The following is a 15604-nucleotide window of genomic DNA, read 5'->3' on the forward strand; positions in this document are numbered from 1 at the left end:
CTTGGCTGAATGGATAGGGATAATATATCCGGAGAGAGCCATGATTCCGTAAAACAAAGTATGTCACAGTCCCTGATGTCTCTCTGGAAGGAGATCCTCACCCTGAGTTTGTCTATTTTATTGTCCAGGGACTGAACGTTAGCAAGTAATATACTCGGAAGCGGTGCATGGTATGCATGCCGCCTGAGTCTGACTAGGGCCACACTCCTTCTACCTCTTCTATGGTGTCTGCGTTTTGGTGCAGCCCCTGAGACAAATAGAGCTGCCTCGAAGTTTAAACAAAGGATCCAGGTCAGGGAAGTCACATTTTTGCTTGAATTTCTGGTGAATAACCACAGATCTTTCCAGCTGTAGGTAATAATACAAGAAATGTTCTGAGGAAATAACTTAAGAAATAACAGAAATAAATACATAAAAATGCTTCTAGAAACAGGGTGACCATGTCTGTCAGTGAAATTATGTAAATCTTGTGATTTATAAAGGTCAGTAGTTTTGAGACATTAGTGTCTGAAACTTCCCAAAATTAAGTTCCCATATTTGATAAGCATGATTTCTACATTCGGACCCCTTTCGTGCAGTCAAACGATCAAATCGCCCTCTAGTGGCCTCATGGGTGGAATATTATTAATATTTTTCATAATTTATTTGATGAGACAGTTTTAAGTTAGAGAGAATCCTTGCCCACTTTGTGGCTAGAACCTCTGAGTCCTTTCAAGGCCCTCTGCCCATGACCACATGACAGCACTCACCCTGCTTTGCTCTGCTGTTCTGATGGAAACTCACAGTCATACTGACTATCGTGATTACATTTATGAAAGACTGTCTTCTCTCTCCTTTCTCGCCACTGTGGTCAGTAGTCGGGTGACTGGGGTCTCTGATTCAGTCACGTCTTTCCCTCCACCGCCACATTGGTGTTGAGGGGATCCGAACATTCCCCGATGCTGACACCAGGAAATATACTCCCATTTTCATTCAAAGCTAAATGTTGGACTTGCTTTCTCCAGGGGCGAGATGACTGGGTTGTTGGAGAAAAGGCTGAGCTCAGCATTCATGGCGTAGCAAAGCAGTTGTTAAAGGGTTGGCACTCATCACTTCGTGTCCCCACAATACACATTACAGCCCAGCCAGGAGTTAGACTGTGGGTCTATGGCTGTATGGACTTTAATAGGGGGCTGAACAGTCAGAGGTCTATAACATGGATGCGTGAGGGAGCATAGAGCAGTCTTCACACGCAACCTAGAGGTCAAAGGTGAAGACGCCGCTCTCCTTTAAGGGTCCTCAGGACAGACAGAGGAGGATAATTGAGGACCATGACCCCCCCTACTGACCAGTTGGGTTTATAGACCCATTGTATAGGGTTAGGGTTAACATTGACCGGAGGTAGGAGAGGACCACACTCAGCCTGCCTCAGCCTTCAGGCAACAGCTTTTGTTTTTACTGTTATTGTAGCTTGGTGAAAGGGGCAAGTAATTCTTCATTTTTGCCATGTTCAATCAAGATAGCATAAAAGCGTGACTTTTTACGTGCTTTTGCAGCACCACCTCATGGTATTTTACTGATTTGATTATGATTGAGAGAAGATCAATTAATTTAATTATTGATTATGCACATGTCATTCTCCTAGTCCAATCACTCATATTATCAATGTCTTATTTACTTTCTCAAAAGTTGCATAATATAGGCCTACGGGAACAGAAACTTCACCAATATTTGTATATAATAGATTGATGATGTGTGTGGTTAAAGGTTATCTCCATGTTGAGAAGTCCATCTCTTGATGTATGTTCCTTCAACCTGAACTCACTTCTCTGGTCATGTTGCTGACAGAGCAAAACAAACAGACATTGATATAGGGTTAACTAAAGCAGTGCAGTTTTAAGGCAAATATGCTCTCAAAAATGAAGAAGATGGGCTCCATACTATGTCCTGAAGTAAATCAAATTTGTTTAATTGATAATCTTCATGTGAAATAATAACTGATTGAATTTGACTGTGGATGATCCAGTGTCTATGTATATCACTTTATCTGCAGAGTCTGTATGTCCAGATAGAAGAGGTGCGCATCCGGGCTATCTACTCCCAGCGTAAGAGGGTCCCCATCACAGAGGGTTACCTGGAGGTGAAGGACGGGGGGAAGTGGAGACAGATCTGTGACGAAGAGTGGACAGAGATGAACAACAGGGTCATCTGTGGGATGTACGGCTTTCCTGGAGAGAAAGGATACAATACTAAAGTCTACAAGTAAGCTTTACTGTTACTAGTTCATTACTGTGGATTAACTCATTCAGCCTTAATATTACTAGTGCATTACTGTAGACTAACTCATTCAGCTTTACTATTACTAGTACATTACCGTGGACTAACTCATTCAGCCTTACTATTACTAGTACATTACTATGGACTAACTCGTTCAGCTTTACTATTACTAGTACATTACTATGGACTAACTCATTCAGCCTTACTATTACTAAAACATTACTATGGACTAACTCATTCAGCCTTAATATTACTAGAACATTACTATGGACTAACTCATTCAGCCTTAATATTACTAGTACATTACTGTAGACTAACTCATTCAGCCTTAATATTACTAGAACATTACTGTGGACTAACTCATTCAGCCTTACTATTACTAGAACATTACTGTGGACTAACTCATTCAGCCTTACCATTACTAGAACATTACTCTGGACTAACTCATTCAGCTTTACTATTACTAGTACATTACCGTGGACTAACTCATTCAGCCTTAATATTACTAGTACATTACTGTAGACTAACTCATTCAGCCTTAATATTACTAGAACATTACTGTGGACTAACTCATTCAGCCTTACTATTACTAGAACATTACTGTGGACTAACTCATTCAGCCTTACCATTACTAGAACATTACTCTGGACTAACTCATTCAGCTTTACTATTACTAGTACATTACCGTGGACTAACTCATTCAGCCTTACTATTACTAGTACATTACTGTGGACTAACTCATTCAGCCTTACTATTACTAGAACATTACTGTGGACTAACTCATTCAGCCTTAATATTACTAGAACATTACTGTGGACTAACTCATTCAGCCTTACTATTACTAGAACATTACTCTGGACTAACTCATTCAGCTTTACTATTACTAGTACATTACTGTGGACTAACTCATTCAGCCTTAATATTACTAAAACATTACTGTGGACTAACTCATTCAGCTTTACTATTACTAGTACATTACTGTGGACTAACTCATTAAGCTTTACTATTACTAGTACATTACTGTGGACTAACTCATTCAGCTTTACTATTACTAGTACATTACTATGGACTCACTCCTTCAGCTGTGGACTGCTAAGTTCCTTCGTCTTTTACAGGCTATGAGAGCAGGAGTCAGGAGGGTCAGCTTGTAAATGTTAATATTAGCACTCCTCACCTCCATCAACCCGCCAGACAAGATGATTATACTCATTATCAACACGGTTGAGTTAACCTAAAATGTGCTGTACAGTGGGGTTAGCCAATTCCAGAAGCCATTCTACTTTTAGCACAAAATGCAGATGGGCACAACCTTGCTCTTAAAACCGTCAATAAATAAAAGTCTAAAACTCCCAAGTTGAACTGGACAACATATTTATTCAGGAAGGGTAATATTTCTGTAAGTGTTTTATGTATTATAAAAAGCAAGGTTGTTTGTATAATGTTTACTCATCAGGTACTGTAGAGAAGATCATGTTTTCACAGCAGGCTAAAATGAGAAAATAACCATTTTAATTTAGTGCACTTCAAAAAAATCCAAATCATCTCAATTCAAAGTCTTGTTCTCAGGCTGCTGGCCAAGCGGAGGAAGAAGAACTACTGGGACTTCGGAGTGAACTGCACGGGGAACGAGGCCAGCCTGCATGGCTGTAAGCTGGGCCACAAGGTGGAGCTGAAGGGGAACGCCACCTGTGAGAAGGGGATGCCCGTGGTGGTGAGCTGTGTCCCAGGACGGGCATTTGCTCCCAGCTATACCCAGGGCTTCAGCAAGGCCTACAGGGTGGAGGTAGGTTGAATCATCTGGAACGAGAGAGAGCTTATGATATGATAGAGATGTGAATAATACTACAGTTTGAGCTGTCTCTGGCCCTGTATCTTGTATTGAAATTGAAAGCATTCAGAAGAGGAGAAAATTATGAAGAACAAGACCCTAGGAAAGTCCTGAGTTGTTAAAGACATGCTTCGGAACTTTGGCGACTACTTTGGGCTGGATGTGTCAATGTGTTGTTCATTTGTGCATAATCTATGAGTAGAATTAGCCACGAAATCAAATATTTTTCTGGAAGCTGTGCTGTGCCATTTTCCCAAAGTTTCCCCCCATGTGGGCCAGCCCCCTAACAATTCAAGTTCAAGCCAATGAGCTAGAGGTCTTCACGGATCCACCTGTACCCTTCACGGATCCAGAATTCTAAATAATGTCATGTCACAGGTGATATGATTGTCACGGGTCTCGGGTATGTGTAATTTTAAGTGACTTGTCCGGAAAGGCCCATACCAATCCAAACATGACTGCTTCAATAGAGAGAAATGTTATAATTTATGCTGCTGCTCTTGCTTTTTACGAGTGTGGGGCGTGTAGTTTGTTGTTGGCCAATTATAAGTCATCAAAGCAGCCTCTGTGTGTGGAAAAAGTTAGGAGATATCTAATCAATGGAAGATGGAATTAAAATGACAGAATAAAAATTTAAAGGAGAATGATAGGCTTCAATGACCAAGAGCCAACATTTGGGCTGCTACTTAATATTCTGAATGGAGATGTTATTTGTAACTGTAAGATGAGAAAGTGCATGCACTGCAGCCTCTTTTAGCCTAGCAAATATGAATATTTGATGATAAATAACCTAGCTATGTCAGCTATTAGTCTATTATAGTGCGAGTCGGCTTGTTGGTTGGTTGCTGTCTGTCATCTCTCCCTCCCTGCTCCCTGTGTCACTCGCTCACAGTACGGACCCTCCCCCACCTGCTATAGCGGCACCTCTTTCTCCCTGCTCTCGCGCTTTATCACTGTGGCTATAGATACTTTTGTACCTGTTTCCTTCAGCATCTTCACAAGTTCCTTTGCTGTTGTTCTGGGATTGATTTGCACTTTTCGCACCAAAGTACGTTCATCTCTAGGAGACAGAACGCGTTTCCTTCCTGAGCGGTATGACGGCTGCGTGGTCCCATGGTGTTTATACTTGCGTACTATTGTTTGTACAGATGAACGTGGTACCTTCAGGTGTTTGGAAATTTCTCCCAAGGATGAACCAGACTTGTGGTCTACAATTATTTTTCTGAGGTCTTGGCTGATTTCTTTTCATTTCCCCATGATATCAAGCAAAGAGGCACTGAGTTTGAAGGTAGGCCTTTAAATATATCCACAGGTACACCTCCAATTGACTCAAATTATGTCAATTAGCCTATCAGAAGCTTCTAAAGCCATGACATCATTTTCTGGAATTTTCCAAGCTTTAAAGGCACAGTCAACTCAGTGTATATAAACTTCTGACCCACTGGATTTGTGATACAGTGAAGTATAAGTGAAATAATCTGTCTGTAAACAGTTGTTGGAAAAATTACTTGTTTCATGCACAAAGTAGACCGACTTGCCAAAACTATAGTTTGTTAACAAGAAGTTTGTGGAGTGGTTGAAAAACTAGTTTTAATGACTCCATCCTAAGTGTATATAAACTTCTGACTTCAACTGTATCAATATTTTGCTGTCTTGCTAAGTGGATGGATCTCTACAGAAGGTGTAAATGGTACAGCCAAATGGTTACTTGCATAGTAGCAATATCAGAAATAGATATTGTCAATATAAATAAAATAATATACAGTTTTTACAAGAACAATATCAATAACGATATCAGTGATAGACGAGGTAATTATATGCATACAATCAGGGGTAAAGTGACTGAGCAGCAGGATAAAAAAATAGTAGCAGCAAAGTATGGTGTGTGTGAGTCATTTGAATAGAGGCACTGCAGATAGTGCTAATGACTGGTTCGTCCGAACCACGCATGAACAAGGCAATCTATATTCGGAGAGCCTGTTTCTGTCCTGCCCTTGACTTTGGTTTAGGACATGTGATATCCATAGCCTCTTCGTTGCAAAACTCCCTGATCTTCTCAAAAAAATGAGTTTGTCTAGCTGTGTCCAGTCCAGGTGGTGCTTGTACAGGCAGATCATCTATGGGAGGAAGGATGTCAGCATTGCGCAGCAGCTGAAACCTGGTCCCGACAGTCCGAGCGCTCCTTGGCGACAACAACACCAGGAATAAAATTCAATCAGAAGACATAACAACATTGCTCAACATCAATTTAACTCCCAAGTTTACATAAGAAGAGTAACCTCATACAATGCAATGAAAATGATTTTCACCTGAAGTGCTGGTACTGCTTCATCTGTGGCAGTGGCCTGAAGTACGGAGTCGGGTGTTGTTGCCAACCATAGTTTTCCACCAGAACCGTATCATCCTCCAGTCCAACCAGCTGTGGGATGTTAACCCCTGTCACAGTGCTGACTTCAACACTAACAATCTCAGACAAAGTGTTCACTCTGGTCTTTCTGAAGTGTTGCTTGATGAGGCCGAAGCACCAGTCAGGGGCAAACTTGGTGTGGCCTGTGATCAGGAAGTGAAGGTCCAGACTGTTTTCAGGTGCAGTCGGGGGCCCACAGATACATAAATAATGTGAGATCAATAAAAGTAGTGCCAATCATGTTGGAGGTCAATTAAATAAATCAAAATGTGTTTATGCATTACATACCAAGTGTTGTCATCAATTCCTTGTAGAGACGCCACACTGCTGCTTTTGTCACATGGGATGACAGCAGCTTTCCACCAAAGTGTTTGTGGTCTGGGTGGCGTCCTGGTAGTACTGTTGCATTATCCTCTGCGTAGTTGTTGATGAAGTTCACCACATGCTGCAAGTCCTCGTGCTTCAGGTGTCACCTGTGCTTGCTTGTGCCAGCTCTCTTTTTGATGGGAGGCATTAGAACATTCTCCTTGTATGACTGGGGGAGGAGAGTCAGGTGTGTTCTACTGATGCTGAAAGACAAATTCCAGATACAAATATTTTTGCATTATTATACAATAGATGCGAAATGGTATTCTAAAATATCACTACACAGTTCATACACGTAATGTTAGCTAGCCAGCCATCTAACGTCAGCTAACATTATCTAGCTAACAGCAAGCTTTAACTTGTGGTCTTTTGTTTAGACGTGTAGCAAGCTAAATAATGAACCATAAGCTCAATACGTAGAGTACTAGCAATACAAACTGACAGCCATAGCTAGCTAAAGTTAAACCAAATAAGTTCAATATTAGCTAGTTAGCTAGATAACATTAGGTTATAATTAACTATGCGAAATGCCATTCTGAGAAAACATCAGTAACGTTACACAGTTCATACACGTAAGCTAGTGTTAGCTAGAAAGCCAGCCATATAACCTCAGCTAACGTTAGCTAGCTAACAGCAAGCTTTAACTTGGGGTCTTTTGTTTAGACATGTAACGTTAACATTAGCTAGCTATCTTAACAATGAACTATAATCCCAAGCCATAAAGTACTAGCAATACAAACCCATTGTCATAGCTAGCTAAAGTTAACCAAATAGGATCGATGTTTGCTAGTTAGCTACCTAACATTAGGCTAGAACTAGCCATGCGAAATGGCATTCTGAGAAAACATCACTAACGTTACACACAGTTCATACATGTTGATCGCCGTTTCTTCCCCATCACTGTCATCAAAAAGACTCTACAATGTATTTTTCAATTAAAATGTTTTTACCTAAATCAGGGATTTCCTCATCGTCTGATTCATTTTTCAGAGTCAGAGAGTCAGCATGGCACGATCGTCCTCCCATTGACCTTTGTCGATAGCGCCTGATAAATTCAGGGCAGAAATGTTATTGATAGCAGTAGCAACATATTTGCAGTTGTCCGTGGCTAACGTTATATCTTTTGAAAAAACCTGCAGTAGAAAGGATTATGTACGCATAATGAGCAACTCATTTTAGAGACACAAGATGCTACACTGCAGACCATTCTGAAACTCATTTCTCGGCATGTCCAGCCCACTCATTATCTCAGCCAATCATGGCTAGCAGGAAGGTTCCGACTGTTTCTTTGGCTAAACCAACTAGACTCGTAATTTAACAACTTTATTCGTCGTATTTTTGCACTCGTGAGCGCTACTTTCAGAACTACTGGTTAAAAAGTATACAAAAATACCGGAGAATCTCTTTATTGTTATGTCAAATCGATTCTGTCATGCCTGCTCCCCTCCCCCTTTCTGGCGCTCGAGGGCACCAGGCTGCCCATCATTACGCACACCTGTCATCATAGTTACGCGCATCAGCGCTTCATTGGACTAACCTGTACTCCTTCACTTTGTTGATTCCCCCCTCTATATCTGTCTGTTCCTCAGTTTGATCCCCGTGTCAACATTAATGTAGTTTTGTTTCCCCTGTCCAGATGCTGTCCATGTTTTGTTTCATGTCCATTGTTAATTAAATGTTCACTCCCTCTTACTTCTCGTCTCCCAGCATCTGTCCTGACGTTGGCCTGTGGGTAAGGTTTATGACCCCCCCATAAATACCTTTCTCCCTTCCCTTTCTCTCTGACTCTACTGAAGGACTCTTGAATAGCCTTTGTTAAACATAGAGTCTGGGAACATCAAACAAGTAGGGGAAAGGAACCATAATTCGGTAATAGAACCAGTTGAAAATATGTGTTGGTACTTAATGAATTTGATGTCAGTTCGGTTGTCATCTGAGACATTATGACTGATGACAGGACGACATAAACTGTATCTAGGAAAGTCTACACATTCCATTTATCAGATTCACATGGAATTGTTGTGCAATTTAAATGTTTAAATATGACACTATTTGTGAAAAGATTAAATGTAATTTTAGCTTCCAAATGAGAGATTTGGGTTTTCATAAAGTTAGAGCTCTGCTCAATCAGTGGCCCGCCCCTGTGAAAAGACATGGGTTATAAACTATGAAACACCCTTCTCTCCCTCCACTATATAAGCCCTTGACGAAAATGTAACCTTCTGTTCCGAGTACGATAGGACGACGGTCCATACGTTGAAAAGGACTAACATGTCAACTACAGAACTAAGCCAACCTCAGCGTGAGCTTTGGTTGTGAATGGTATAAACTTTTAACTCTTATTCACTAAAGAAGTGAGACATCCTAGCAACAGCAGCTGTAAACGTGGGCTAGGAAAGGACGGACGACGTATCCAGTCTAACACAAAACGACGATACTACAACGTATCGAATTTACCACCAATGACATTCTTCAGAGGACAGGAAGATCTCTGTTGGCCAACATCTACGACCAACCTACCGAAGCGCAGCTCAGAGTAAATATTTATTGCATTTTCCTTTTCCAAATGGGCGGTAATTTAGAATGCATAAGTTTTACGATAGCATGGCTTCTCCCTTTGTTCCCCAGTCTTCCCACTCTTTCACTCAAACCCAACCCCCCCTGAGCCCTCTCCTCTACTCCCTGTTCACCCACGACTGCGTGGCCATGCACGCCTCCAACTCAATCATCAAGTTTGCGGACGACACTACAGTGGTAGGCTTGATTACCAACAACGACGAGACAGCCTACAGGGAGGAGATGAGGGCCCTCGGAGTGTGGTGTCAGGAAAATAACCTCACACTCAACTTCAACCAAACTAAGGAGATGATTGTGGACTTCAGGAAACAGCAGAGGGAGCACCCCCCTCTCCACATCGATGGGACAGTAGTGGAGAGGGTAGTAAGATTTAAGTTCCTCGGCATACACATCACAGACAACTGAATTGGTCCACCCACACAGACAGCATCGTGAAGAAGGCGCAGCAGCGCCTCTTCAACCTCAGGAGGCTGAAGAAATTCGGCTTGTCACCAAAAGCACTCACAAACTTCTACAGATGCACAATCGAGAGCATCCTGTCGGGCTGTATCACCGCCTGGTACGGCAACTGCTCCGCCCACAACCGCAAGGCTCTCCAGGGGGTAGTGAGGTCTGCACAACGCATCACCGGGGGCAAACTACCTGCCCTCCAGGACACCTACACCACCCAATGTCACAGGAAGGCCAGAAAGATCATCAAGGACAACAACCACCCGAGCCACTGCCTGTTCAACCCGCAATCATCCGAGGTCAGTACAGGTGCGAGGTCAGTACAAGTGCATCAAAGCAGGGACCGAGAGACTGAAAAACAGCTTCTATCTCAAGGCCATCAGACTGTTAAACAGCCACCACTAACATTAAGTGGCTGCTGCCAACACACTGACTCAACTTCAGCCACTTTAATAATGGGAATTGATGGAAATTGATGTAAAATATATCACTAGCCACTTTAAACAATGTTCCTTAACCTGTTAGTACTCTAGGGGCAGTATTTCATTTTTGGATAAAAAAGACGTGCCCGTTTTAAGCGCAATATTTTGTCACGAAAAGATGCTCGAATATGCTTGGAATTGATAGTTTTGGAAAGAAGACAGTCTTACGTTTCCAGAACTGCAAAGATTTTCACTGTGAGTCCCTTAGAACAAATGCTTCGGGCAAAACCAAGATGTATGACCGACCAGGAAATGCACAGGATTTCTGAGGCTACGTTTTCCATGATCGCCTTATATGGCTGTGAATGCGACAGGAATGAATGGACTCTTTATCTTGTTTCCCCAAGGTCTCTGCAGCATTGTGACGTATTTGTAGGCATATCATTGGAAGATTGACCATAAGAGACTACAATTGCCAAGTGTCCCTCTTGGTGTCTGCGTGGCATTTGGTGCGCAAAACTCAGCTCCCAGTATTTTTCCATTCGAATCTCAGAACAAACCAGGCTACAAGGACGGTGCTTTCAATGGAGAGATATATGACAAACCACCTTCAGGATTGATTCAAACAACGTTTTCCATGTTTCAGTCGATATTATGGAGTTAATTCGGAAAAAAGTTCGACATGTAGGTGACTGAATTTTCGGTTAGTTTCGGTAGCCAAATGCATAGTAACAAAAGGGAACGATGTGTCCTACACAATAATCTTTCAGGAAAAACTGGACATCTGCTATGTAACTGAGAGTCTCCTCTTTGAAACATCTGAAGTTCTTCAAAGGTAAATTATTTTATTTGATTCCTTGGCTGGTTTTTGTGAATATGTTGCGTGCTAAATGCTAACGCTAAATGCTAAGCTAGCTATCACCACTCTTACACAAATTATTGATTTTCTCTGGTTCTAAAGCATATTTTGAAAATCTGAGACGACAGGATTGTTAAGAAAAGGATAAGCTTGAGAGCAGGCATATTTATTTCATTTCATTTGCGATTTTTAGAAATCGCTAACGTTGCGTTATGGTAATGAGCTTGAGGCTGTAGTTACGCTACCGCATACGGGTTTGGGCGGACTATGAGGTTAATACACTGCTCAAAAAAATAAAGGGAACACTTAAACAACACAATGTAACTCCAAGTCAATCACACTTCTGTGAAATCAAACTGTCCACTTAGGAAGCAACACTGATTGACAATAAATTGCACATGCTGTTGTGCAAATGGAATAGACAACAGGTGGAAATTATAGGCAATCAGCAAGACACCCCCAATAAAGGAGTGGTTCTGCAGGTGGGGACCACAGACCACTTCTCAGTTCCTATGCTTTCTGGCTGATGTTTTGGTCACTTTTGAATGCTGGCGGTGCTTTCACTCTAGTGGTAGCATGAGACGGAGTCTACAACCCACACAAGTGGCTCAGGTAGTGCAGCTCATCCAGGATGGCACATCAATGCGAGCTGTGGCAAGAAGGTTTGCTGTGTCTGTCAGCGTAGTGTCCAGAGCATGGAGGTGCTACCAGGAGACAGGCCAGTACATCAGGAGACGTGGAGGAGGCCGTAGGAGGGCAACAACCCAGCAGCAGGACCGCTACCTCTGCCTTTGTGCAAGGAGGAGCAGGAGGAGCACTGCCAGAGCCCTGCAAAATGACCTCCAGCAGGCCACAAATGTGCATGTGTCTGCTCAAACCGTCAGAAAGACTCCATGAGGGTGGTATGAGGGCCCGATGTCCATAGGTGGGGGTTGTGCTTACAGCCCAACACCGTGCAGGACGTTTTTCATTTGCCAGAGAACACCAAGATTGGCAAATTCGCCATTGACGCCCTGTGCTCTTCACAGATGAAAGCAGGTTCACACTGAGCACATGTGACAGACGTGACAGTCTGGAGATGCCGTGGAGAACGTTCTGCTGCCTGCAACATCCTCCAGCATGACCGGTTTGGCGGTGGGTCAGTCATGGTGTTGGGTGGCATTTCTTTGGGGGGCCGCACAGCCCTCCATGTGCTCGCCAGAGGTAGCCTGACTGCCATTAGGTACTGAGATGAGATCCTCAGACCCCTTGTGAGACCATATCCTGGTGCGGTTGGCCCTGGGTTCCTCCTAATGCAAGACAATGCTAGACCTCATGTGGCTGGAGTGTGTCAGCAGTTCCTGCAAGAAGAAGGCATTGATGCTATGGACTGGCCCGCCCGTTCCCCAGACCTGAATCCAATTGAGCACATCTGGGACATCATGTCTCGCTCCATCCACCAACGCCACGTTGCACCACAGACTGTCCAGGAGTTGGCGGATGCTTTAGTCCAGGTTTGGGAGGAGATCCCTCAGGAGACCATCCGCCACCTCATCAGGAGCATGCCCAGGCGTTGTAGGGAGGTCATACAGGCACGTGGAGGCCACACACATTACTGAGCCTCATTTTGACTTGTTTTAAGGGCATTACATCAAAGTTGGATCAGCCTGTAGTGTGGTTTTCCAATTTAATTTTGAGTGTGATAAATTTGATTTCCATTGATAATTTTTGTGTGATTTTGTTGTCAGCACATTCAACTATGTAAAGAAAAAAGTATTTAATAAGAATATTTCATTCATTGAGATCTAGGATGTGTTATTTTAGTGTTCCCTTTATTTTTTTGAGCAGTGTATAATGTTTACATACCCTACATTACTCATCTCATATGTATATGTATATACTGTATATCATCTACTGCATCTTTATGTAATACATGTATCACTAGCCACTTTAAACTATGCCACTTTGTTTACATACCCTACATTACTCATCTCATATGTATATACTGTACTCGATACCATCTACTGCATCTTGCCTATGCCGTTCTGTACCATCACTTATTCATATATCTTTATATACATATTCTTTATCCCTTTACACTTGTGTGTATAAGGTAGTAGTTTTGGAATTGTTAGGTTAGATTACTCGTTGGTTATTACTGCATTGTCGGAACTAGAAGCACAAGCATTTCGCTACACCCGCATTAACATCTGCTAACCATGTGTATGTGACAAATACATTTGATTTGATTTGATTCCTATGTGTAACCAGAAATGATGTCGGCTCCGTCCACCAGGGACGTTTTCTGTATGACATAATTTGCATTTTGTGTATATGTAATTCTGTGTGATTAGTTAGGTATTTAGATAAATAAATAATTAAACCCAATTTTGTATTGCTGATTCAACTTGTTAGCCAGGGTTCGTGAAGATAACCAAGACTGTACAACTTTCAGATGAGACTGAAATAAGGTGACGATTAATATTGACTGCTATTGATGTAAAATATTACTAGGTCTTTAAGAGTTTATTCGGAAGATAACAGCTCTATAAACACTCTTTCGTGGTGCCCTGACTTTCTAGTTAATTACATTTACATGATTAGCTCAATCAGGTAATATTAATTACAGAGAAAGGATTTTATAGAATAGCATGTCATATCACTTAATCCGGCATAGCCAAAGACACGACACAACAATATTGGAAGCATCAGGGAGTTTTTTTGTTGTTGTTTTGGTTGGTGACGTTGGGTCCGGATGCCGCTGCTGATGGAACAGGGGGTGCCCTTAGCTGGCTCATCAGGCTCAAGAGGTTTCCTTGCCTCGGTTGGCTCGGCAGGCTCCCACCCCACATCATGCCTCAGCCGGCTCGTCGGGCTACCACTCAACAGCCGGCTCGTCGGGATCCCACGCCTCAGCCGGCTTGTCGAGCTCCCACGCCTCGGCCGGCCCATCAGGCTCGCCCAGGTGGGACGCCGGGTGCCGTCCCTATAGGGGGGGTACTGTCATGCCTGCTCCCACTCCCCCTCAATGGCGTTAGAGGGCGCCAGGCTGCCCATCATTACGCACACCTGTCACCATCGTTACGCGCATGCCCCCTCTATATTTGTCTGTTCCTCAGTTTGATCCCCGTGTCAGCATTAATGTTGTTTGGTTTCCTCTGTCCAGAAGCTGTCCGTGTTTTGTTTCATGTCCGTTATTTATTAAATGTTTACTCCCTGTGCTTGCTTCTCGTCTCCCAGCATCCTTACACTCTTCTTAGATTTCTCCAAACACAGCTATATTGTGCACATTCTGTTTGCAAGTGATTCAACTCAGAGACCCAAGCTGTAGAACACTGTGTTGGAACACTTTACTAATGAGTCATGAGCTCTGGACTAAAGACAGAATAGATACAGTACACTGATCTCAAACCCCCTCTCTCTCTCATAATAAGTCATAATTACCCCAAAATGTATGAAACAATACAATATTATTTGTCTTTGTGGTTCTACTAACAAAATCGATATCGACTGCTACAGTAAAGAATACATACAGATGTCTCAAAGTAAATGTCTCATTGGACCTATTCAAAACAGTATGTCAACTGAATGTGAACTATTGTTTCTCAGTAACAGTAGGCCTAACTGTTGTACCATGAATAATTTCCGCAGCAACCCCTGGTGCGTCTGAGAGGTGGGGCCAACACAGGAGACGGGCGAGTGGAGGTGCTGAAGAATGGCGAATGGGGCACCGTCTGTGATGACAGCTGGAACCTAAAGGCAGCGTCCGTGGTGTGTCGAGAACTGGGATTCGGGAGTGCAAAGGAGGCCCTTGCTGGAGGCAGGCTGGGACAAGGTAGGTCTTCTCTCTCTCTGTGCTTGCCAGGTAAATGCCTTCTACATGCCAACCAAGTACATTCACCAACTGTAATGGAATATGGAATAATTGATTCATAGTCATCCGGTAAGTCTCAGACCAACCACCTCAGACAGCTCTGAGGTGGTTGATGTTGGTGGGATTTGGAGGATGATGGAGGCAACAGGGAAAAGAGCCTCAGATCCACAAAGAGCCTTCCACCAGGTGGCTGATGCGATATGTTGGCACGACATGCCATATTGCATCTCCATCCCAAAGCCCTTGCTTGGAAGTGTACTTCGCCAGACTGCCAGGAACCTTGCCCTCATCCAGGCCAAGGTGGCGAGACATGGTAGTGATGACACCATAAGCCTCTTTGATCTCTGCACCAGACAGGATGCTCTTGCCAGCATACTTGTGGTCCAAAATGTACGCTGCGGCGTGTATGGGCTTCAGGCAGAAGTCTTCAAGCCTTTTTATTTAGGACTCCAGTTTCCTCTGCTTGGACCAACAGTGAAGTGGGCAGGGCAGTACATATTTCTTCTCTTACATCTGCAAGCAGAGTCTGAACATCAGACAGGATGTTTGTCTCTCTCAATCTGTGCAATGGCTACTGCTATAGGTT

General features: G+C 43.0%; 1 protein-coding gene across 1 annotated transcript in view; it reads left to right on the forward strand.

Moving 5' to 3' along the window:
• LOC115141753 (lysyl oxidase homolog 2A-like) overlaps positions 1-15604 on the forward strand; it is an 88632-nt gene that overhangs the window by 35884 nt on the left and 37144 nt on the right. The window contains exons 4-6 of the mRNA XM_029680927.2: positions 2033-2241; positions 3823-4039; positions 14796-14979. Coding sequence (XP_029536787.2) covers positions 2033-2241; positions 3823-4039; positions 14796-14979 — 610 coding nt within the window. The remainder of the gene's footprint in view (positions 1-2032; positions 2242-3822; positions 4040-14795; positions 14980-15604) is intronic.

This window comes from Oncorhynchus nerka, linkage group LG2 (genome assembly GCF_034236695.1).
Source record: "Oncorhynchus nerka isolate Pitt River linkage group LG2, Oner_Uvic_2.0, whole genome shotgun sequence".
NCBI lineage: Eukaryota > Metazoa > Chordata > Actinopteri > Salmoniformes > Salmonidae > Oncorhynchus > Oncorhynchus nerka.